This window comes from Anolis carolinensis, chromosome 1 (genome assembly GCF_035594765.1).
Source record: "Anolis carolinensis isolate JA03-04 chromosome 1, rAnoCar3.1.pri, whole genome shotgun sequence".
Lineage (NCBI taxonomy): Eukaryota > Metazoa > Chordata > Lepidosauria > Squamata > Dactyloidae > Anolis > Anolis carolinensis.
Genome location: NC_085841.1, coordinates 236,148,684 through 236,173,904, shown reverse-complemented (window position 1 = coordinate 236,173,904; position 25,221 = coordinate 236,148,684). Strand labels below are relative to the sequence as shown.

Here is a 25,221-nt window from a genome sequence, read left to right as displayed (position 1 = left end):
CTGTGGGCCTAGTGCAAATACTTTAATCATCTTTCAGCAGCAGGAATTTGAAAATGTCAACCCTGGAAACTTATACAATAATTACTGGATTTCAGCTCAGTTTTTAAGTTTCTCATTGATACACATTTGTGGACTCTTGGCTAGCTTTTCCTTAATTTATATAGCTGGTTCAAACAGATGCATGTGCTGCTGTTCCCTCACTTGTTTGATGCGTTTAAAGCAGGTCAGGGAGAGCAAGGCCATGCAGCTGCATAGGAAATCTCTCCCACCCAACTGTTCTTGCATCTCTGGACCATTCCAGGCACCCTGGGATGCCCTTTTCCTAGCCAAAACAGGTGAGTTGCCTTTCCAGGAAACCTTTAGGAATGGCAATCAACCTTTTAAGTAAGCTCCAGCCATCCACTTACACGAGAGCCAGTGTAGTGCGTTGGTTTGAATATTGGACTAGAAGGACAGTAAAAGATCAGAGTCTGAATTCCCACTCAGCCATAGAAACCCACTGAATGGCCTTTGGCAAGTCACATTCTCTCAGCTACAAAAGGAAGCAAAGGCAAACTCCCCTCTGAACAAATCCTACCCAAAAAAAACATGACAAGACCACCTTAGAGCCATCAAGTCAGAAATGATTTACCTACAGTCTTTGGCATTAACCCATTTTTTTTTTCAAATCCAGGAGGGGTCTTCTGGTTACTTATGTTGTGTTTTTAACCATCTTTTTTTTTTGACTGGCTGACTGGCTATGCAGCCCTGTCAATCCTATGGGTAAAAAAATTAGCCTATGCACCTCCTTCTGTTGCCTCCCCCTGTCTTAAAGACTAACACGCTGTTCATGTAAAGGAAGTGGACAAATTCTGTGAAGGTTTGTCTTTTTAAATGTGTTAGTCTTTACAATGCTGCAAGCTTCATTGTTATTTTTGTTGCAACTGGGTAATGTGGCTTGAAGGCATGATAACGGATAAGAATGAGAGAGGTAGCATTTTTATGAATAAAATAGAACAAAGTGGTTTACAAGAGAGAGAAAGTATGAATACCACCCTGCAATCCAATAAAATCAAAGTAGCTGGAGTTCTGTAAAATCATTATAATCAGTGCCTGCATGCATAGGGGCAAAGGATACAGAAAGAGGCACTCTTTTGGAGCTCAGTCCCAGTTTTTAGGGCTTTTAAATCAAGAACACAGTCTTTTGGGATAATGTGCCGGCAGGGTGGTCCAAGGAGTCTACTGACTACTGTGTTCTGTAATCCTACACTTTACAAAAAGTAGTAGATGGTAGCTTCCCTATGAATGGGGCAGTGAATCATAGAATAGTAGAGTTGGAAGAGACCTCATAGGCCATCCAGTCCAACCCCCTGCCAAGAAGCAGGAAATCGCATTCAAAGCACCCCCGAGAGATGGCCATCCAGCCTCTGCTTAAAAGCCTCCAAAAAAGGAGCCTCCACCACAGTCTGGGGGAGAGAGTTCCACTATCGAACAGTCCTCACAGTGAGGAAGTTCTTTCTGATGTTCAGGTGGAATCTCCTTTCCTGTAGTTTGAAGACATTGTTCCGCGTCCTAGTCTGCAGGGCAGCAGAAAACAAGCTTGCTCCCTCCTCCCTACGACTTCCCTTCACGTATTTGTACATGGCTATCATGTCTCTTCTCAGCCTTCTCTTATGCAGGCTAAACATGCCTAGTTCTTCAAGCCGCTCTTCATAGGGCTTGTTCTCCAGACCCTTGATCATTTTAGTCACACTCCTCTGGACACATAATAATAATAATAATAATAATAATAATAATAATAACAACAACAACAACAACAACAACAACAACAACAACAACAACAACAACTTTATTTTTATACCCCGCCTGTATCTCCCCAAAGGGGACTCAGGCGGCTTACATGGGGCCAAGCCCGAATAAAGACAATAGCAATATAAAACACAACAATAAGCAAAAGACAAGCACAATTATAAAAATTTAAACATTAGCCAACATTCCAGCTTGTCAACATCTCCCATCAATTGCAGTGCCCAGAATTGGACACAGTATTCCAGGTGTGGTCTGACCAAGGCAGAATAGAGGGGGAGCATGACTTCCCTGGATCTAGATGCTACACCCCAATTTATGCAGGCCAAAATCCTGTTGGCTTTTTTAGCAGCCGCATCACATTGTTGGCTCATGTTTAACTTGTTGTCCACGAGGACTCCAAGGTCTTTTTCACACGTACTGCTGTCAAGCCAGGTGTCCCCCATTCTGTATCTTTGCATTCCATTTTTTCTGCCGAAGTGAAGTATCTTGCATTTATCCCTGTTGAACTTCATTTTGTTAGTTTCGGCCCATCTCTCTAGTCTGGGATTTAGGTTGAGTTTTGCAGAAGCTATCAAGGTACTTGAACTCCACCACAAAAATAAGTTTGAATACTTCCTTAAATTTTGGATTAAAATTTAGAACAGATTTATAATCCAACAGAGAGGAAAAGCTACCAGCTGCCATTGCTTCTAAAGTATCCCTGGGGAGTATAGAGCAATGGTTCTCAGCCTGGGGTCCCGAGATGTTTTTGGACTTCAACTCCCAGAAATCCCAACAGCTGGTAAACTGACTGGGATTTCTGGGAGTTGTAGGCCAAAAACATCTGGGGACTCCAAGTTGAGAACCACTGCTCTAGTGATTGTGAATGCAAGACTGCTGTGGTTAAGCGCTCATCATCCCCAAAGACAGCAGGTGTCTTTTAGTCAAGGGCTCTCTCACCTAGTGAGGCCATTTGAGTCCCTACTGGTGAGGACGGATTTTAAAAGACATTGCAACACTTCTATCACTACAGGCTCAGGTGCTTTTTTATTCTTTGCTATCAAATTGATTTCCATTTATGAAGACCTGGTGAGAGATCTCTAAGATCCTGGTCATGAAAACTCAGGGCCATGGTTTCCTGACAGAACCAATTATTTTGATTAATTATTGCATTTTTATTGATGAGATTGGGAAAAGGTACTTTGGGACTTTCTGCTCTCAGTGCCAAGATATGATCATTCAATTGGTCTTGATTCCTACCACTATGATCCTTGAGCAAACTATTTACTACTCCACCTCAGACAGCAAAATGTTGGAAACAACAACAAAGTCAACATTGTACAGGGAGAGAGATTTGTATTGACCTTGTTATTGCTTCCAACCTTTTGTTTGCCTTTAGTGTGAGGGTTTTCCCAACTTGTACAAGCAAAGAGATATCAATGCATGCTGTTTCACAGAAGCGGGCACTTTTACTATTGCTAGGGGATAGAAGCCAGAGCTTAATACTTGCATTAGTGACTGGTGACTTCAGTGTCAAGGGGTTTTGAATATGCTTTAAAGCACTTTAAATAGCACTTTAAAGATGCTATTTCTGTGCTGAATTCTTTTCCCAAGATAGGTTCAGTATTCTGGATACTTCTTTTAAAGCAGTGGTTCCCAACCTTTGGTTCTCCAGAAGTTTTGGACTTCATCTCCCACAATTCCTAACAGCTGGTAAGATGGCTGGGATTTCTGGGAGTTGAAGTCCAAAACACCTGGAAGCCCAAAGGTTGGGAATGACAGTTTTAAAGTGTATACTAAAATGCAGAGTGAGGTTATTGCCCTGCTGATACAGAAGTCATCAGCCTCTATTGAATCATGATACATATATGACTGTAATATGTGTTAAGCATTACTATGTACTTGACAGGGGGCTTTTAATAAGGAAAATGCTGGTGAAAAGAGTATTACAACAGATGAAGGAAAAGAAAGGCATCCTGAGGAAGAGGACACAGCTCATGTGAATGCTGCAACTAATGAAAGACAGGAGGAAGAAAAGGGTGAGAAGGAGGAAATAGCTTATGTGAACGATACATCTACTGAGGAAGAAGTAGGTAAGGATATCACAGCCACTTGTAATAAATTCTTGATTTTGGGGACTTTTTCCTAATACAAATATGTTTGAACACTATAGAAAAGCCTGTGATAGCATCAACGCAAGCAGATCCAACCACGATTCTCACAACACCAGCAGCTACCACATGCCCACCGCGTAGTAACCCATGGGCCACATGTACTAATCCCACCCCAGAAGATGACACAAAGTTGGCTGAGGCTCTCACTGAGTTTGCAGTGGAGTTCTACAAAGCTGCCATCCAGAATGAGAAGCGCGCCTCCAATTTTGTCTTCTCACCCTTCAGCATTTCAGTGATGTTGTCCAACCTCATGCTAGGTAAGACTATGCAGTCAGATATGTGCATAATTTCTGCAGATTTACAGCCATCGTATTTGTTATTGTTGTTATTTTTTTCTACACTGGACGCAGTGTTTAGCTCCTGATTAGGGGCCATCCAGACAGGGCTTTAAACATGTTAATTCCCATTTAAAAAAGGGGGGGTGGCTAGACAATGTCAGCGCTAAATGCGCACTGAATCGCTACAAAGGAGGGAAAACACGGGATAAAAGGTCCCCTGTTATACCGTTTCTGGCCCAAAGACGTGCATCTTCGTATGTGTGTGTGAGCCTGCATTCCAAAAAATTTTCCTTCCCTCCCCCCTGTGAAGACTTCTCCAGCTGATGTCCCTTTTTAAAAGCCTGAAACAGCTGATAAGCTGATTGGGCTGTCAAACGGACGCACAGCTGATTTAAAGGAAGCACAAACAGAGTCATTAGAACTCTCTGAAACTCTTTATTTCACACGGTATAATATTAAACAGAACTTTAATAAATAATTAGGAAAGGGAGAAATCCGGTGGAAGCTTTTTAATTCACTCTATTATGTGCTGAACCTCATATGCGCACATGCGAATATACTTGTATTTATGATATGCGCATGTGGGCATATATGGACCAGCGCGCATACACACTTCTGCCGGATGTCCCCTGTCCACCTCTATTTTATCCCAAAACACAGAAGGGAGGCCAGTGAAAACAGTGTGGGGAGAAAGCTTGGGTCTCTGTGGGGACCTGCTCTGAGGTTCTGGGGTTTTTTGCCCCTCTTTTTAATCCTGTGTTTTGGCACTGTCTGGAAGCTCCCTTAGATTATTGTAATGTGTTCTAAATGTGACTACTTTTGAGAAAGTGTTTAGAAGGTGTAGCTAATGTGAAATGCAGCAACTAGTCTGGTGTCCAGTGTGCATTTTAAAAATCATATAACATCTATCTTGCAAGAACTGTCCAATTTGTTTCTGAGGAATGTTCAAGTCACTGGTGTTGACTTACAAATTCTAAACAACTTGGATCCAGAATGTGAAAGTTAGGATGTGAAAGACTACACCTTTCCATATGAAGCTGTCAGAAATTGGAGATCTTTGGAGAAGGTCCTAATGTATGGTCAGGTTGGTGGGTTCACTTGACAGGGCTTTGTTTGTAGCAGTGCTTTGACTGTGAAACTCCCTCCACAAGGATGTTCGGCTGCTCCCATCTCATTTGAGCCCGAACAGTGCTGTTCCACAGTGTTACAGACAGTGTTTGAAATGGCTGCTTCAACTGTTTAAAATCTGGATTCAAGGACTGTTTCTGGTCTGCCTTTAGGAATTTTGAAAGAGTAATTTAATGCACTTTGAAATGTTTTATTTGTATTGTTTTTATTTATTCATCACCCTGGGAGCCATTCTGGGCTAGGAGACGACAACAGAAATACATTTAATTGATTGATTGATTGATTGATTATTTCTGGACAGAATATATATCAGCCTCATAAGCCTTCCTCAACCTGCTGCTCTTCGATATGACAGCCATAATTCTCTTGCCAGTTGTATAGAACTCCTAGAAATTGCAGGAACTGTAGCCCAATACATCTGAAGGACATGAACTTGAGGAAGGATCAAATGACAAGGTTTCCATTTGAGGATGCTTGGAAAATATGCACAGTGAGGATTATTGTTCCAAAATGTGAATTCTCTTGATTTTTACAAGCAAAGGTGGCCCTTCCCTCCTGAATCCTTTGGCCTGCTCAGTTATGCTCAGTGAACCCATGTCTTTGCTATACAGGAACCTGTGGTGAAACCACAGACCGTCTTGAGAAGCTGCTCTTCTATCCTAAAGGCTTTGCGTGTGTCCACAAAGCACTGAAAGCACTCAGCAAATCGGAAGCCTTGACCTCAGCCAATGCAATTTTTTACCAACCAGGTGAGTAAATTGCCAATCTCAAGATTCCCCACAAACATTTTTTTCAGGTAAGATCTGATTTCTAGATATGTGTATTTCATAACAGACATCATCATCCAGTTATAAAGTAGAGTTGAATTTTGGCTTGTAGCTGTGGATGGTACCTAAGACATTCTCTGCACCCTTCATCTGTATATATGAAATCCTCAAACCAGTTTCTCCATGTCCACCTCATAATTCTGAAATATAATGTCAAGCTCAAGGGATGTAATAATACCACATTAGGGTACAAGGGGCCTAGGAGGAACTCTCTGATGATAAGAGCTGTTTGATAATGGAACACACTACTTCAGAGTGCAGTGAAGTCTCCTTCTTTGAACGTCTTTAAATAGAGACTGGGTGGCCATTTGTCATATTTCAGTCAAGGCAGAGTGGGTCTGGATGGTCCTTGGGATCTTTTCCAACTCTAGAATTCTGTTAATCAAAAAAAGTATAAGGTACTTTGTCAGATGTTAAGTCGCATGTTGTCATTACCAGACCAAATATCTCTGTATTAAAGTCAAAGAAATTCCATTCTTGTCTGCCCTGAGGAACATCTCAAGCTCCTTCTACACTACCATATAACATCCAGATTATTATCTCTGAACTGGATTAAAAGGCAGTATAGACTCATATATCAGTTCAAAGTAGATAATGTGGATTATTTGCTTTCAAAAATCTGAATTATATAACAGTGTTGAAGGGGTCTGAGGACCCTTCAACACTGCCATATAAAATCCAGATTATCTGCTTTGAACTGGATTATATGGCAAGGTAGAAAGGGCCTCAGGGGCCTTCTACACAGCTTTATAAAATCCAAATTATCCACTTTGAACTGGATTATCAGGCAGTGTAGACTCAGATAATCCAGTTCAAAGCAGATAATGTGGATTATTTGCCTGGATATTCTGGATTATATGGCAGTGTAGAAAGGCCCTCAGACTTTCAGGATGAGAACTCACCTTATTAGGTCACTTTTAAGATCAGTTCACTTGTTGAACACAAGACATTCCTAATAGTGGTTTCCTTCCAGGTGGAATCCCCCCCCCCCCCCCCGACAACAGATGTTTTGGTTAGTGCCTTCTGGTGCAACATTTTAAAGGTCCTTGAAAACATAGCTAACAGATTTTAAAGCCCTTTCCGCACAGCTGCATAAAATCCACATTGAATTGGATTATATGACAGTGTAGACTCAGATAATCCAGTAAAAAGCAGATGTTGTGGATAATCTGCCTTGATATTCTGGGATATATGGCTGTGTGGAAGGGCCCTAACTGATGGCTTTTACTGGTGATTATCCTGTTGTATTGACATATTTTTGCTATAGTACTGTATATTCTTTTTTATGTTGACTGAATTAACTTTTATTGCACTGTGTTTTTCTTTTTTTATTATAAAACTTTAAGATATCATTATGGTGTTTTATATTTTTCCCCTTGTGTTTGTTTCCTAGTTTGCTGGGTTTGGTCAACTAAAACCTCCTTATACTTATTTTTAAATATAAATTCTAACTGGAAATAAATAAATGTGAAGGAGAGGGGTAGGGTATGAATGCAGAATTTTTCACAAGGAATATTAATTAAAATAGTAATTTTTTTTCATTTGCTGTCTCTTGACTTATTCAGATATAAAATTTTGTGGGTTAAGAGTTTTGATTTTTATAATCACCAATATATGAAAATGGTTTGTGAGAGCTGAAACTTTGACATATGTGGATACATGAAGATCATCCTAATTAGTATCTCTTGTCAGTGGATAACAGTTTCCTGAAGAACAGTTACATATAGACCTCCATGAGATCCTTGAATTTGTGAGTACAACATTTAGATTGGACTCAAACTTCATCAAGCTTAGATAAGACCTACTAAAATCCAAAGGCACAAAGAAACTATGCCTAATTTAAATCTAAATGAGTTGACTAGTTTTATTCTAAACACATTCTGAATTCAACTTTTCTTATTTGAATAAATTTGGTTATTAATAGTTTTATATTTTAAGTCTAAGAATGGTTAAAAATGGATAGGAAAGGCTTTCCTGTGCAGGAATAGCTTCCTCTTTGTTTACGTTAGCCACATCTGTGCAGTGGTTGTCAACCTGGGGTCCACAGATAATTTTGGCCTTCACTTCCCAGAAATCCTAACAGCTGGTAAACTGGCTGGGATTTCTGGGAGTTGTAGGCCCAAAACATCTGGGGAACTCTGGTTGAGAACCACTGTGTTAAGGTAACCCTTGAAAGCTGGGCAAATAGCTTGAGTGAGTTTTTCAGCTTCTTCTGTCCTTTAATTTCTGAAATACAGAATTTAACTTGGACAGTGAATTCCGCAATCTCACATGGGAATTCTATCAAACCAAGATGTCTCTTCTAAGCAACAACAGTAATCAGGCTGTGCTTGACATCAATGCCTGGGTGAGCAAGCATACTGGCAACAAGATCAAGAAGCTCTTGGAGGACTTGGAACCAGATGCCCAAATGGTACTTCTCAATGCCATCTACTTTCAAGGTAAGTAAGAAGTTTTTTGTGGCTCCTCCATCCAGCATGGACATATCAACACTGACATTATAATGCAGCTTTCAACCAGGTAAACAATTAGATTGACAGGTCTGGAACTAATTAGAGGCCAGGTGGGTGATTACATTAAACATGGAACTTTGCCTCAAACTACTCTATGGTTTTTCTCAATTTCTGAAGAGATGCGCATCAGTGCTCCAGAATCAGGCAAAGTGAAAAATGGGGAGAGCAACTAGTAGGAGTGGAGGTAATCAATTACCCCTATAATGCGCTTCAGCAGGGGCATGTGCTTATAATGCGTTCCACATTTTGCATTGTCAATTTCACACAACACTGGGATACATTGGCAATTTGGCATCTATACGGTTCATCATTTGGCTGAACTCTGACTTGTCTTCAACTTTTAAAAATGCACTGTATGCCCTTAAATGCAGACTGCAGCACACATTGGCAGTGTGCTTTTGTGGCCACCATAGTTTTCAGTCTCAAAGCCACATTATTGTGTCAGTGTAGATGGGGCCCATGTGACTTTGGAGAGATTGCTCTCCCATCTGGAGAGAAACCTCACCCAGAGACTGAGTAAGCACCTGAACCCATCCTCTCACCTATGGCTTTCATATCTTTGGACACTCAAGTAATAAAACATGTGCTTCCCAAAAGTGGTGTCACTCATGGTATCACACCCATGGATCTGAACCTGTACCAGACCATACGATAATATTTGACAAAATGGGGTACTATAAAAAAACTAGTGGGAATTAAAACAACAGTACGTACATGTAGTACATGCAGGTGAAATCATGTGATTCAGTGTTCTATTTTAATTGGGCAATAATGACATCTCTGCACATGGACATTAAAAGGCGTTAGAAGTATATTAATATACAGTGGATTCATACAGTAAATGTATGATGAGCTTACAAAATATGTTTTTATGGTTTTATATATATATCTGCAGGGATATTTTTATTTAAAATACAGGCAGTCCCCAATTTACGAACAAGATAGGTTCAGTAGGTTTGTTCTTAAGTTGAATTTGTGTTTAAGTCAGAACAGGTACATTTTTAAAGTGTAACTCCAACCAAAATGTATATTTTTAAAGCTTTGGATAACATAGGGAAGGGCTAACACCGCTGTGACATTTGTTTTGCTGTCTGTGCTCCTATTCAGAAGATTTCACCACACTTTCTGTCCATGTAATTATTGGATTTTGAAAAATTTAGCTTGTTGTAGAAACAAGGATTGGTGAGAAAACTTCAGTGGAGAAACCTTTTCCCCATGGCAACTCTTCCAGGAGTGAATTTCCCTTCTTAGGGATAGATTGCTCCTACTTCCTATTGTCTCACCTCTGTTCTTAACTATAAGTCAGATATTTGTAACTCGGGGACTGCCTTTAAGACATTTCTGTTGAAATTCTGTCCAAAAATTTTATAGATATTTTGTTGTCACCCCTTCTGAGAGTATTACCCAGTGTGGTTCAAATTCCCTGAACCTCGGTGGTGATGCTGCTGTTCCCAGATAATTTCCAGATACCCCTCTTTTCTTCAGCTTGGCAACTCTCAAGACTCATAGCTTCTTTTCTAGTTCATGACTGCTTCTCGGAGCTCCCTGTCCTCTCTGAAATTCTCAAGTTATATCAAATATGTCATTGGAGTAGCATCCCATTATAAACACTATAGCTGAATAGATTATCAAAGAACAGAGGAATCTGGTTTGCACCAGGAACATACCCGTTGAAGTAGATTATTGGATAACGAATCAGGCCTCCAAATTTCCTTTCAGTGCTCTGGACAGCTGTCAAGAGTGCAGATTTAGAAATGACTCCAAGAATCACATTGTGTGCTGCCCTTTGTCCAAAGTCATGGTCTCAAATAAATATTGGGAGAACAGCATTTGTTGCCATCGAAGATGAAGGAAGATAACCAAGGCCACTCATCAAGCTACCGCACCTCCAAGGGTGTGCCTCTTTCCCAACAAGTGAAGGATAATGTCAACTCATAAGTGACACTGCGAGTGGCATTCTGAAATATTTGAGCAAAATAAATTATTCCTTTTATTAATGCCAAAAATGTTAGGAACTGAAAGACAAATTCCCTCTGAAACTATGGTGGGCTACTTCACTCTGCTGCAGCTACCATTTTGGACAACCAGAACTGGTATTTTTTCACTTCTAAAAGTAAGCTGAAGTTCCAAATGCCAGTTCTGCTTGTACAATATGCTTACTTACAGGGATGTGAGAAAAATTGTTTTCTCTGAAAAATGTTCCCCAAATATACTTGTTACGCCCCTTATACACTCCATATAATCCATATTATCAAAGCAGATAATCCCCATTATCTTCTTTGAACTGGATTATATAATAATAATAATAATAATAATAATAATAATAATAATAATAATAATAATATAAAACTTTATTTATATACCGCTCTATCTCCCCAAAGGGACTCAGGGCGGTTTCTAGCATAAATACAAAACAACATACAATACAATAGAGCAAATAATACATTATAGCCAAAATACAGCAATTTCAGTTAAAATAACAGTGACGGTCAAGGCCATCGATCTATAAAGCGATCTATAAAGATCATATGAGTCTACACTGCCATATAATCCAGTTCAAAGCAGATCATCTGAATCATCAATGTAGAAAGGACTCTATGTGTCAGGAGCACCCCTGATTCAAATAAATAACCTTGATCCAAATTTTTCTCTTTTCCAGCCAAATGGAAGACTTTATTTAAACTGAAAAATACTAAGGAGGAAGAATTCTACCGGCCAGGTCTTCCTCCCATCAAAGTTCCCATGTTGACAAGCAAGAAATATCCAGTGGCTTCTTTCTTTGACCCGTATCTGCAGGCGAAGGTAATACCTGTAGTGGGGAGAGGGCTCTCTTTTCCACCCATTATCACTGTTCCATACATTTCAGAAGGCAGGAAATTGGTAGAAGTGGATTGCAATAGCAAAGAAAACTGTGACTTAAATTCTGTTGTTTAGAATAGGGCTTCTTAAAATTTTTCCATTTGTGACCCTTTTCTGCCCAATACATTTTTACATGATCCTTGGTATATAGCTAAATAAAGTAGGTATGAAAACTAAAGGTTTACTGATAATCAGCATTTGCAAGTCTTGCTAAACTGGCTGATTTTCCTTTTTATGAAGTACAGTACAGCTGAGTCCACTGTAAGAACTGCATCTTGTTGCTAACAGATTTGTGTAAATGGGTGGCATTCAGAAATCCTTTACTGTTGCCAATTTTTTCAGGACCTCAACATTTAGTTAAGAGGACCAATAAAGTTGTAATGGAAAAGTTAAAAAACTGATAAGAAATATGTTTAAAGATGTTCTTGTTGTTTTATTTTACTGTGGGATTGTATACAACATGATACATTTAAGATATTGTAAAATGAGGAAAATGTAAACTTATACATTTTGATTGATAAATTAATAAAAAATAATTTTTAAAAAGATGACCAATTTTGGGGTTGGGATGCACAGTTTCAGAAGCAGTGGTTTAGAATAGGGCCATTGAATCCATAATTACCTACCATTCAACAACTGCTTTCATGAATCTACTTTAATTGGGATCATCCTACAGGATTCCAGCCAGTTTGTGTTTGTGTATGTGTGTGTGTGTGTGTGTGTGTGTGTGTCAGGAACGAGTTGAGAAACTGCAGGTCGCTTCTGGTATGAGAGAATTGGCTGTCTGCAAGGAGGTTGCTCAGGGAACTCCCAGATGTTTTGATGTTTTACCTTTCTTGTGGGAGGCTTCTCTCATGTCCCAGCATGGAGCTGGAGCTGATAGAGGGAGCTCATCCGTGCTCTCTCCGGATTTGAACCAGCAACCTTCAGGTCAGCAACCCAACCTTCAGGTCAGCAGTCCTGCTAGCACAAGGGTTTAACCCATTGCGCCATCGGGGGCTCCATTCCAGCCAGTGTAAGAAGAACATAAAAGCATGACTCACTTGCATCAATGGTGGGACTTTCATCCAGCCCTGGGAATTATAATTTTGTATGAAAGGCATAAAAATCAAGTTGGCACCCTTATGAAGCTAAAGTGTCAGAGACAGAACGCCAGTGAGTAAAGCAAAACTCAGTTTATTGAGATTACAGAACTAAAAATGCCCGTAGGAGACAAAAAACAGGGCAAACACTTGACTTCAGTGTGATAGGTAACAAAAAACAACTCAGATTGAGCTTAAACAACTCAAAGGGAAAAACCGGGTTAAACAGAAGTATAATCCGGATTAAATCAAAAGTGCTTACTTCAGCCTGGCAAACAATGCAAACAAAGGAGGATCAACAGGAGTCAGAATGTAAACAACAGACTGGTAGCAGATTCCTCTCTGCTACTCAGAAACAGCAGGAGACTAAACCAGGCTTGTTTATTCCTCCCTGCAGCGAAGGAAAATGTGGTCGTAGTCAGGATTCAATTCAAGGTTCAACAGCCAACGATATCCAGTTCGAGGCTCAGCAGTCAGGGAAACGGCAGTCAGCAGGGTCCCAATCCGGTCCAGAGGTCAATAGCCAAACGTAGCCGTCTAGGAATCCAAAGGTCTCACCGATAAGCAGCAGAAGGGATAATCCAGAATCGAAGTCAGTCAGTCCAGCGTCAATCCAGTGTGAGTAGGTATTGCCCGTCAAAAAGACGACAGAGGTCCAAGCTATTGAGATTAAACACAAGTTGCACAGAGAAAAACCCCGCACAGTTCCTCCCGCCGTCGATGCCCAGTGTCCTTGGTAAACTTACGTATCCAGCAACGAATCACACCCGTCTTCAGGAAGTTCCCCAACAAAAGCCCAAGCGTCCATCCAGATTACCTTGCCCAACGCAATTAGACATTGATCCCAAACCCCAATTTATCCCAGTTTAAGCTCATCATCGCTGTCAGCTGCCATCCCAATTCCAGGCGCCCCAAACTCATCATCCTCATCAGAGCTAAAGCACCTTTGACTACGCCCCACAGCATCCCCAGCTGTGGATCCCGCTCCATCCCTCCAGCCAGTCCATGGGTCTGATCCTGCAACCCGCCACTCACCTCCCATGCTTTCATTGCCTGTTTCCCCAACACCCAAATCCTCCCTCACACGAGTCCATTCCATGTCATCCTCCTCCGAGCTGGCCATCTCTTCCTCCAAACCCTCAGAAAAACCCTCAAATGAGTCCTCATCTGTCGGGTCTGTAAACAAATCCCAGAGCCGTTTTCGTTCACGCTCCTCGAAAGAGTCTGACTCTCGAGAAGTCTTATACCCCCTTCTTCTATTATCAGAGCCCGAAGGCTCAACCATAACACTATCCCCCCTCACAAAGGCCCCACCCTCCAAAGGTGGAGACACCGCAGAGACCTCCGCGGCTACAGTAGCCCGTTGCCCAGAAGTATCCAACTTTAACAAAGAGCGATGGAATACAGGATGGACCTTAAGAGAGGACGGCAACTGTAATCTAAACGCCACAGAAGAGATCTTTTTAACAATAGGGAAGGGCCCTAAATACCGTGGTCCAAACTTTCCCCCAGAATGTTTTATATACTTAGAGGATAACCAAACCAGATCCCCCTCTTCTAACTCCTCTCCTGCTTGCCTATGTCGATCTGCTTGAGTTTTCTGAGCTGCCTTGGCTTCCAACAACAACTTACGAGCGATATCATGCAAGGCAGCCATTTCAGATGAGCGATATACAGGATCAGAAGAAACCACATTGGTTGACGGTGCCACTCCCCCCGCGGATGAAAACCATAAGTCAACTCAAATGGTGTGTGTCGACTGGACGTATGCGTAGCGTTATTATAAGCGAACTCGGCTACCGACAACCACTTCACCCAATCACCAGGTTGTTCCAGACAAAAGCAGCGCAAATACTGCTCCAACAGTCCATTAACTCTCTCAGATTGTCCATCCGTTTGCGGATGGAAAGCAGAGGACACATTCAACTTGGTTCCCAAACACTCGTGGAAATGCTTCCAAAAACGAGATACGAACTGAGGAGCCCGATCAGACACAATAATCTCAGGAGCCCCATGCAAACGGAAAACATGCTTAGTAAAAAGTAAAGCCAATGTAGGAGCCGCCGGAATCGTTGAACAAGGTATAAAATGAGCCATTTTAGAAAACAAATCTACCACCACCCAGATACACGTGTAACCCCCAGACCTAGGTAAATCAGAAATGAAATCCATAGAAATAATTTGCCAGGGTCTTTCAGGAACGGGCAGTGAAGACAATAATCCCCTAGGGCGCCCGACAGGCGTCTTACTCTGTTGACATACTGCACAACTATCACATAAAGTTTCCAGCTTTCTTTACATTGAATTAAAAGTTCAGGATGGGTATGCTCTTAACTGCTGATAGTTTAAGATATCCCTTTTTTTTAACATTCTCTCCATTATTCTCTCCATTATAACTATGCTATACTTTGATGGTTTAGTGGCACAGATCAGGTCCCTACTAATGAAAGGTGTAATGCCTGTAGAGGTTGTTCTCAACCTTTGGTTAACCAGATAGCCAGTGGTAAAGAACAAAGTGAAGAACGTGTTGTCGAAGACTTTCATGGCCGGAATCACTGAGTTGCTGTGAGTTTTCTGGGCTGTATGGCCATGTTCCAGAAGCATTCTCTCCTGACATTTCACCCACATCTATGGCAAGCATCCTCAGAGGTTGCCTGCCATAGGTGTGGATGAAACATCAGGAGAGAATGCATCTGGAACATGATCATACAGCCCAGAAAACTCATAACAACCCAAAGTCAAGAACATTTAGACGTCTCAAGTTTAAGAAGCCCTAGATAATTTTGCTTTCTTTCATCAAAATATATTCTATGGTTTCCTAGTGCATCTTGTCAAGCTAATACAGTCAGCCCTCCACATTTGCAGGGTTAGGGGCACAAGAAACCTTCAAAAGTGGGGAAACCAGAAATATCTTTGAGGACAGGGTAGGACTTCTTTGCAAAGCTGTCCAGGGGACATGCTGTTCCTCCACTTTTTCCAAGCCCCGTTGCAAACCAACTCTAGCTTAGATATCATCTGGCTGCCAGAGACAGTTGGCAAAGGGTCTCATTGCTGCATTGCCTCCACTTGCTGCTTTGGAAGAAGGAGAGGAACAGCAAATGCTTTGAACAATCATTCTCTCTCATACATCTTTCTCCTTCCCTTTATTGAACCTGTGTTTGGGGCCAAGACACATCCCACTAAATTCTGCAGGTGGGTGCTTGCAAAAAAACAAAGCTGGCCTCAGGAGCCTGGAGGGGGGTGACAAACCTGCAAATAATCAAATCCACGAATCCCAAACCGGAGAATGTGGAAAGCCAACTGTAACTCTATTTTGCTCTTACTCCCTGTGCCATTTTAATAATAATAATATTGTAATAATAATAATAATAATAATAATAATAATAATAATAATAATAATAATAATAATAATGCGATTGCTGTTGCCTGCTTTTGGTCCAAAACTATTTAGCTGTTTGTGATTTATTTATTTTATCACTTTTAAACTTATTTATTGTGCAATGCTTTTGACACGAAATAAATAAATAAATAAATAAATAATGATGATGCAATGGACATCCATTGAAAAGGGATGAAGCAATGCTCATCTGAAGCAAGGTCCATGGGAACATGGAAGAGGGACTATCAGTTGATGTGTTGTTTTGCTTTTTCAGGTGGGCCGATTTCAGATGTTCCACAACATGAGTCTGGTGATCATTGTGCCTCGATCCCTGTCTCAGAGCCTCTCAGAAGTGGAGGAGCGTCTCAGTGCAGACGTCTTCAAGTCAGTGATGGCCAAGCTGGAGAGCATCCATTTCAAGCCCACTATTGTGTCTCTCCCCAAGTTCAAGGTGGACTCTTCCCAGGACCTCACAGAAATAATTGGGAGAATGGGTAAGAAGAATAAACGTGGTAGATGCAATGGAAACAATTTTCCTGCTTTGTTTTAAAGAACAAATGTCAATTAGTGATGAAGATATAGATATTATATTCTATTTAGTTGAGTACCCCAACCAGTAGGCCCAGTAGAAAAGTTACATTTTGGACTATAATTTCTAGAATCCACCAGAATTTTAAGAGTTGCAGTTTTAAAAAGGCAACTTTTTAGAATTCAGTTGCTATCCAGTGTTCATGGGAAACTGGCTATTGAGGTGTGGTATTCTTATACCAGTTTGAAGGCTAGACAACTTCTCTTCCTTTTGAACTGCTGTGTGTTTGGGAAATAGAGCAGTGTCTTTATAATAAAAATAAATGAGAAGTAATAATGGGAAAATAATTCATCTACAGGGAGCTCTAGCGTGGGCTTGTCTATGAGATCATGAAGAGTCGGAAGCGACTGAACAAATAAACAACAAACATTTTAGAATTAATGCAGTGTGACTCCACTTTAGCTGCCATGACTCAATGCTAGGGAATACTGAGATCTGGAGATCGGTGAGGCACCAACACTCTTTGGCAAAGAAAGCTAAAGATGTGATAAAACTACAATTCTCATGAATACATAGCATTGAGCCATGGCTAGTATCAAACTGCATTCATTTTACATGTAGGTGTATTATTTCTCCCATTATTACTTCTCTTTTATTCTTATTATAAAGATACTGCTCTATTTCTCATCCTAAGTCTACAAAAGCATACACTACGATTTCTTTTTCTCAATTAGTTTTAAAAGTGTTGATATGTTTCCTTTGCATACTGATCATTCAGACTAACACAGGCCCCTTCTACACTGCCATATAGAATCCACATATCTGCCTTGAACTGGACTGTATGGCAGTGTAGACTCAGGTCCCTTCTACACTGCCATATAATCCAGTTCACAGCAAATAATCTGGATTTTATATGGCAGTATAGAAGGGGCCTCAGGGGTCTTCCACACAGCCATATAACCCAGAATATCAAGGCAGAAAATCCCACAATATCTGCTTTGAACTGGGTTATCTGAGTCGACATTGCCATATATTCCACTTCAAAGCAAATAATGTGGGATTTTATTCAACTGTGTGGAAGGGGCCTGAGTCCATACTGCCATATAATCCAATTAAATGTGAATTTAATACAATTGTGTGGAAGGGGCCCCAATCATACTATATGGGAAGCAATTAACACAAAGAGGGAGTTCTTAATTAGTGGTGCTAAGAACCGTTGTAAAATAGGCTTTATTTGAATATAAACTGTACAGAGGCTCTCTGACATGAGAAAGGTATTGAGAGTTACTAGGATACTATTGTCAATGCTTTGTCAGATTTCCTTGTTAATCCCACTGTCAACCACTCAAGCCAAATCAGTGCTTTATTGGGGCCCCTTTTATAATGGCATATCATTCAGATTATCAAAGCAAAGAATCCAAATTATCTGATTTGAACTGGATTATATGAGTCAACACTGCCATATAATCCACTTCGAAGGAGATAATCTGGGTTTGATATGACACTATACAGCTCTAGTGTTGAAGCAGCCTGGGCACACATTTGCAGGCTGATACTACAAAGTAGTTTCACAGAGTTCTGGTTTCTCCCTTACCCTTGCTGCCATTTTTGATAATTTGAAAAAGAAGAGCTCAAAGGAGAGTTCAAATTGCAACCAAGCTAACCTTTGTGCATTCAACTCAACCTTCTCTTTCAGATTATGGATTCTTCTTTGATGCCAATCTGTGTGGGATCTCTCCAGACAAAGACTTGGCCATCTCCAGCGCCCAACACAAGGCTGTGGTGCAAATCAGTGAAGAAGGGGTGGAGGCTGCTGCTGCCACAAGCGTCTCCTTGGCACGTTCTGCCAATTTCTTTGAAGTCCAGCAGCCCTTCTTGTTCGCTGTATCAAGGGATGGAAAAGCTCCACTCTTCCTAGGACGCATTACTGATCCACAGTAATGTTTTCATTCTTGCTGTATCCTGCCTTCCAGCAGTGGGGTTTAGAAACCCTCCATACTCAGACTATATTTTGTATGCATTGAGCTTTATGCAGTGGTCAATTCAGACAATGGACCCTTCAGTTCTTCCTTCCTCTTTATCTCTTTACACAAGGTGGCGCCTTGTGCTGGCTGAACTGCTGACTTAAAGGTTGGGTTGCTGACCTGAAGGTTGGGGTGAGCTCCCATCAATCAGCTCTAGCTTGCGGGGACATGAGAGAAGCCTCCCAGCAACACATCCGGGCGTCCCCTGGGCAACGTCTCTGTAGACAGCCAATTCTCTCACACCAGAAGTAACATGCAGTCTGTTCTCAAGTTGCTTCTGGCATGATAAAAAAAATCTCTTTACACTATTCTTTTACCCACTTTCTCTCCCTCTCTCTTTTTTATCCTTTCATTGTTTCTTACTCTAAGTTGGGTTCATTACTCTTTGCCACATTTTTGCAATTTATTTGACCTTTGCAGCTGCCATCCTAGAAGAGACCCACATTTTCTCATTGATGCCATGTAAGAAATAGGTAATTTTTTAAAAAGGAGACCATGTCTCTCAAGTACTGCTTGTCCTTTTCCTATGTTACTGCTATAACAACCTGTATAAGTTCAGCCTTTTCAGAGTCCTCTGCCTTTGGGAAGAATAAAGTATGTCTATATTGGCTCTTTGAGTAATCATTGTATTGTGTGAGGTTTGCTTGAGGTGAGAAAAAAGAAAGTTTTGACCCTCCTCACAAAAAAGCCCCTATGACCTACTACTACTAATCAAAGACAGCCTAGGTTTCCCAAGCAATGGGTGAAATGAAGCGGAAAAACTATCTGTGGGTATAAATTCTCTCCACTATCAGAAACCCCTGCAAATACTAGTTTGCAGCAAAGGGATATTGCCGTTGTCTTCATATCTTGCTTATGAGCTTCATGTAGGCATTGGGTTGTGAACAGAATATACAAGTCTTTGGTTTGATTGCATAGAGATCTTTTGCTTCTTAAAATCTGTGTCAAACTTTGGTTTACCAGGTCCAGCCTCAGAGCTTGGACTCTCTTCTTCAGTCTTCAGGGTAAGGAGGAAGAATCTCATAGTGAGAAGACCACCTTGAGAACTCTGTTTTGCCAATTTGTTAGATTTGACCTTTTCTATTTAAATGGCATATTCTTTGTAACTGAGGGCACTTCCACACAGCCCTATAACCCAGCACATCAAGGCAGAAAAGCTCACAATATCTGCTTTGAACTGGGTTATCTGAGTCCACACTCCCATATATTCCAGTTCAAAGCAGATAATGTGGGATTTTATTCAACTATGTGGAAGGGGACTGTGGTTGATGCTTAATGTGTCGTACCTATGACATTAGTAGAGGATGCTCTCTATGACATCATATTTGGAACATCATAAAGGCCTTCCCCCTGTGATATCACAAAAGATCATTGCAGAAGATTGCATTCAGCTGCCACCAAAATATAGAAGATTTGACATGTGTTAGACATATCACCACTGTCACCAATAAATGGAGTATTCGAATTCGTCACCACTACTAACACTGCCAACAAAGTTATATTCAGGAGCCTACTGTGTTAGGATATTTAGAGAGTCACACGAGACACTTTATGTGAGGAAAAACAAGAAGTTGTTGTTTATTTGTTCTTAAACAGTAAAGATGCGTAATGGTTTCAGGAACAATAACAGAATGGTTGCTTAAACACAGAGATAGGTATCTTGACTTAAGTTCATTAAAGGATGAGACAGAGTTTTCCTTGTAGAACACACCACAGCCCTCCCTTCACAGAGACACTGTTCTCAGCACTCTATTTCTCTAGAGGCTATTCTAGTATTCATCCCTTCCTACACAATGGATAAATTACTTTACTAACTCTCTTCCTCAAAGGGGCTTCACAAGAACACAGTTCCCAGCTTTAGCTGATACTAACACTCACTGACTCTGAAAACCTAACTGACACTATCTCCCAATACTGACTGGCTACCTAACTCCTCACTAACAGACCAACTAACTCTCTCCCTAACTCCCTGAAGAAAATTATCTAGCTGAATAGCTCCAACTGTCACTTTGGCTCCGCCCATCTCCAGTTGTTCGGCAACTCCCTCCGTTTTCCAACAACCAATCAGGCTTACTCTTCCCAAGATGGAGCTGCCTGTAGCTCCTCCCCCTTGCTTTACCAGGCTCATCAGCAAGGCCTGAAAATAGTCGCATATCAGCCCTGCAAGACAGACCAACCCTGTAAGGTAGGCAAGATCTGTTACAATCATCCTTAAGTAGCAGGCTTTGTTCCTTGAAATCTTGGGACATGGGATAGTCCAGAAATGGCAGACTTAAATGTACTGCTTTATTTTGGAAATCAAGGAGGGGGCTTTGCCTTCTTCAATGTTTGAGCAGTTGTAGACCTCATTTTGCAGATCATGAAGGCAAAGTTTCAAATTATTAGTTAAATGGGTGCAATTTTATAAGCAATAGAACATTTGATATTCAAGCACAGGTTGTGGCTCTTTAAGCTTGTTGTGGAAATTCATGGTGAAATCAGTACTGGCAACGTAATTGGTATGATTTGTAGGCAACTAGTTAGGCGAGAGATGGGCATATTATCGACATGAATACACAGACCAGCCTTGAAAAATCTCAATACTTTTTAGAAATATATTACAACCAGAGATGTAGAAAAGAGTCTGCTTTTATTTAAAATATTTTCACTCTCCAAAGGGGAGTAGTTGTGATCACAGTGAATGAATAAACAACACAGATATTATTAATAACAATAATATTAACATTAATATATAAATAGGTTGACCAGATAATATAAATCAAATGGCTTTTATCCTTTTAAGTGCTGGACACTGTCTTAAAGGTACATTTCTTGTGAATGCATTGCACTGAAACATTGGCTTCATTCTGTATCAGGCCACTCATACCTACATATGTATGCATACACGCACACACACACTTCTTCTAGGAGTGCATATATGTGCCTTGTGCATTTGTCACATAGAGAGATGCACTCTTAAACCATAGATTCTATTGAGAGGATCCACTGAATCAAATGTAGAATTTTGAGCAAAGACTTGGGTAAATCCCATTGATTCAAGGGATCATCCCTTGTTGGCACTGCCAGTAGGATCCATGTTCTACGGCTCAACCCTTTGTCCATTTATTTAGAAGCGCTTCTGAGTAAACACATATAGGATTGCACTGTGAGAAGCCAACTTTTGCAGACTGAGGTATTTGGGCTGAGAGCATCTCCTAGACACAGACATACTGTCCCTACACTGCAACAATCCTTTCCCATCTTTCATTTGAAAGAAATACCAACCATACATACGGTGAAAACTTTATATAAATACTCAGAAGCAACAATCTCCTCTACAGGTCTGTATTTATGCATCTACACGCCTTTTAGTTTCCTCTACTGCATGGAACTGGAAGCCCCTCCAGATAGGTCAGCAACTCCTGGGTTAGACGGGGTCCTTTGGTGATTTCCTCCCAGTTTGAAGCGTTGGACCAGGAGATTCTACAGTGAGTCATACATAAGGCTGGAGGCTGTTTCTAGAAAAGAAAACAAAGATAAGAAGAGAAGGTAAATACAATCCCACATATTCAAGATTTCAGTGGGTAATGTCTCAAATAAATAAAGTAGAAAATAAATTTATTTATATTCCTTCACATGCCAATTATGTTCTTTTCATGCTTTGACTGGGATTCTGGAAAACTAGGGATCAGATGATTGCTTGGCCATAGAAACCCATTGGTTAACCTTACACAAGTCATACTCTCTCAACCTGTGATGAAGGCAACATCAAATGCCCACTGAAAACATTTGTTACAAAAACCTTAGGATAGGGCCTCAATGAGTCAAGATTTTACTGCATAAAGGTGGAAAACCAGCATTAAAGCTATGCTCAATCCATTGCAAGTCTTCCACTTCCCCACAACAAACCCATTCTGTGCTAATGACAGAAAAATACATTGGTAGCCTGATTGCGGTGGGTTTGATCTACTTCTATACCAGGATGGGATGTCATTCAGCCAGTTTGCACTGATTTGCCTAAATTGTTTTGTGGACAGAATATGAAAAGTTTCACAGTGCACACCGACTGGAACACAACCTGATTCATTCCCATTTATGCCTTCCAGCAGCAAGCCAAAATATCTCCTGGCAAGCCCTAGTTTTGCCACAGTTCTGTCTCGGGTTTTTCAGGAGGGGGTGAGGAGGAAAATTGGCCAGGTGAGTAATTTTTTATTTTTAGCCCTTTTCTGGGGCGTTTTGTTTGGTGTCTAGACACCCTCTCCCCGAGGAAAGCACAGGTTTTGGGGGGTGGTGTGGGAACTTGAACCCAGTTGGGCGCGAGTTAAAGGCCTGTGTGGAAGCAGCCTGGGTTATATGGCTGTGTGGAAGGGCCCTTAGCTGCAAAAAAGCTACAGGTAAAAAATTATATGAATGTGTAGTTCCTTTACCTTCATTTTCTTAGTGGCGTTTATCAGCTGGTTGAGGTACTTCTGGCAAAAGTCAAAGCTAGTTTGGGATATGTCAGGATTCTCCTTGACTGTTTGTGCCAGATTTTGAAAGCACTTGGCATATTGACACAGTCTTGTTTCAGTGGTGTCCTGTGTAACACAAACAAGAGAAGGACAAAATAAATGCATGTGTCAGAAGTAGAAGTGCTTTACTTAAACCCTTACAAGTAAAATATGTCACAGTGCAACACACTAACAATGCAATCCTGACTCCAGGTTTTAGGAGAGTTGCTATTCATTCATTTCTCAATTGTTTTTTAGTCTTTGCATTCAAAGTGATCTACAAAAATTAAAATACACAGAGGCAAAAGTTCACATTAGGAGAAGCATGGGTTTATAAACTTAATAACATCCCCATGATAGACCATGTACCTACAACCATTTCCTCATCTGTTGCTCTTTATTTTGCCCTTTTAGTTTGTTATAGTCACAGGGTCCACCCCACCCCAAGTTGCTCTCCCATTAACGGTAGCATTTAATCAACTACCTCGTGTTACAATATTCACCCGTTGCACTTTGCCCAGTTCGTTTTACCCCCTCTACTTGGGTGCCAAATCCATGTTTTTACTATGATTATCATTTTATGCTTTTACTATGTTCGGAGTGTTACATTTTAATGCCTGCATTTGTATTTTTTGATGTTATTTTATTTTGCTTTGCTGTTTTATCCGGGCTTGGCCCCATGTAAGCCGTCCTGAGTCCCTTCAGGGAGATGGAGGCGGGGTATAAAAATAAATTATTATTATGATTATTATTATTAATAAGTTGTAATAATAATAATACAACTTCAGCTGCCCTAGTGTCATTAGAGCTGGACCCCATCAGATCTCACCATGTTTACACTCAACTCAAAATACCCCTTTGGAAATTAATTGCCATTTTGTTTATTGTTTAAGGATGTGTTTACAGTGTAGAATTAATGCAAAATTAATTTACAGTGCAGAATGAACATTATCATCACTTTAACTGAATAACTTAATAACTCAATGCAGAGTCCTGCCCAGTAGTAAAGCTTGCATTTCTAGAAGTTGTCCCATTGCCACTTTCTATTTGGTTTTGCCATATCCAAACACAGCATCATAATCCAGCAGCCCACGAATACATAAACAAGCATACAACTAATAAAGGAGTGGCTCTGTTGTCGCTCTTGGTTTGTGCCTTCAAGCTGTTTCCAATGTATGGCAACCCTGTCACAAGACTTTCTTGACAACATTTGTTCAGAGAGCATTTAACCTTTGCCTTCCTCTGAGGCTGAGAGAGATGCCTTCCCTAAGGTCACCCAGTGTGTGGTTGAGTGGGAATTCAAACCCTGGTCTCCAGAGCCATAGTTCAACACTCAAGCCATTACATTGTGCTGGCTCTCCATTTTAAAGAGCTCATTGTTAACTCTCTTCTTTGAGGTGCATTCCAATAGAGAACACCTAGCACTGCCAATAGAGAGGCATTGTCCAGCAACTTCATTTTCCTCTTATATGAAGGTACCCTTGTTATACATTCTAAAAGTCTTCACACATGTCCCTCCTGGGACAGTGAACTGAAGTGGCTGGGTTGTGGCGCAGCTGGTTAGTAGCCTGCTGCAATAAGTTACGACTGTCCGAATCCGGGTCAGATTGAGCTCCTGACTGCAAATAGCCTAGCTCTCTGCCAACCTAACCAGCTCAAAAAACAGTTGCATCTGTTAAGCATAAAAGTCTAGGTACTGCTTTATGTGGGGAGGCTAATTTAACTAATTTACGGCTCCATAAAAACTGCCAGCAGCGTACGGAAAGGAATGAGGAAGTACTACCATCAAGGACTCAGTGTAACAAGTGGATGATGAAGCGGCAGCTCCCCTATGGTCAGAATCGAGCGTGCCCTCATGAAGCCGGAAGCTGGAAAATGTTAAATTGCCTCTGTGTCTGTCTATATGTTGCATGTCTATGGCATTGAATGTTTGCCATATATATGTGCATTGTAATCCGCCCTGAGTTCCCTTTGGGGTGAAAAGGGTGGAATATAAATACTGTAAATAAATAAATAATAAGTAAGAACTTAAGAACTTAATGTTCATTTATATTAAAGGTGTGGAGAACATTTGGATATTTTAGATAGCCTAAAGCAGAAAGTGGTTCCCTGAAAATCAAGCCAGAATACACAATGACGAGGGATGCTAGGAGTCATTAACTTCCTCAGCTGACGTAATCCATCCAACGATG

At 40.8% G+C, this 25,221-nt stretch overlaps 1 protein-coding gene across 2 annotated transcripts in view; it reads left to right on the top strand.

Annotated features, from left to right (window-relative positions):
• Window positions 1–19,168, top strand: part of serping1 (serpin family G member 1) — a 29,564-nt gene extending 10,396 nt beyond the window's left edge. For both annotated transcript variants that reach the window (XM_062967165.1, XM_008111028.3), the window contains 7 exons: window positions 3,677–3,860; window positions 3,941–4,198; window positions 5,959–6,096; window positions 8,412–8,615; window positions 11,347–11,489; window positions 16,282–16,501; window positions 18,233–19,168. In XM_062967165.1, coding sequence (XP_062823235.1) covers window positions 3,677–3,860; window positions 3,941–4,198; window positions 5,959–6,096; window positions 8,412–8,615; window positions 11,347–11,489; window positions 16,282–16,501; window positions 18,233–18,477 — 1,392 coding nt within the window. In that variant the 3' untranslated portion in view covers window positions 18,478–19,168. The remainder of the gene's footprint in view (window positions 1–3,676; window positions 3,861–3,940; window positions 4,199–5,958; window positions 6,097–8,411; window positions 8,616–11,346; window positions 11,490–16,281; window positions 16,502–18,232) is intronic.
• The last annotated feature ends 6,053 nt before the right edge of the window (window positions 19,169–25,221 follow it).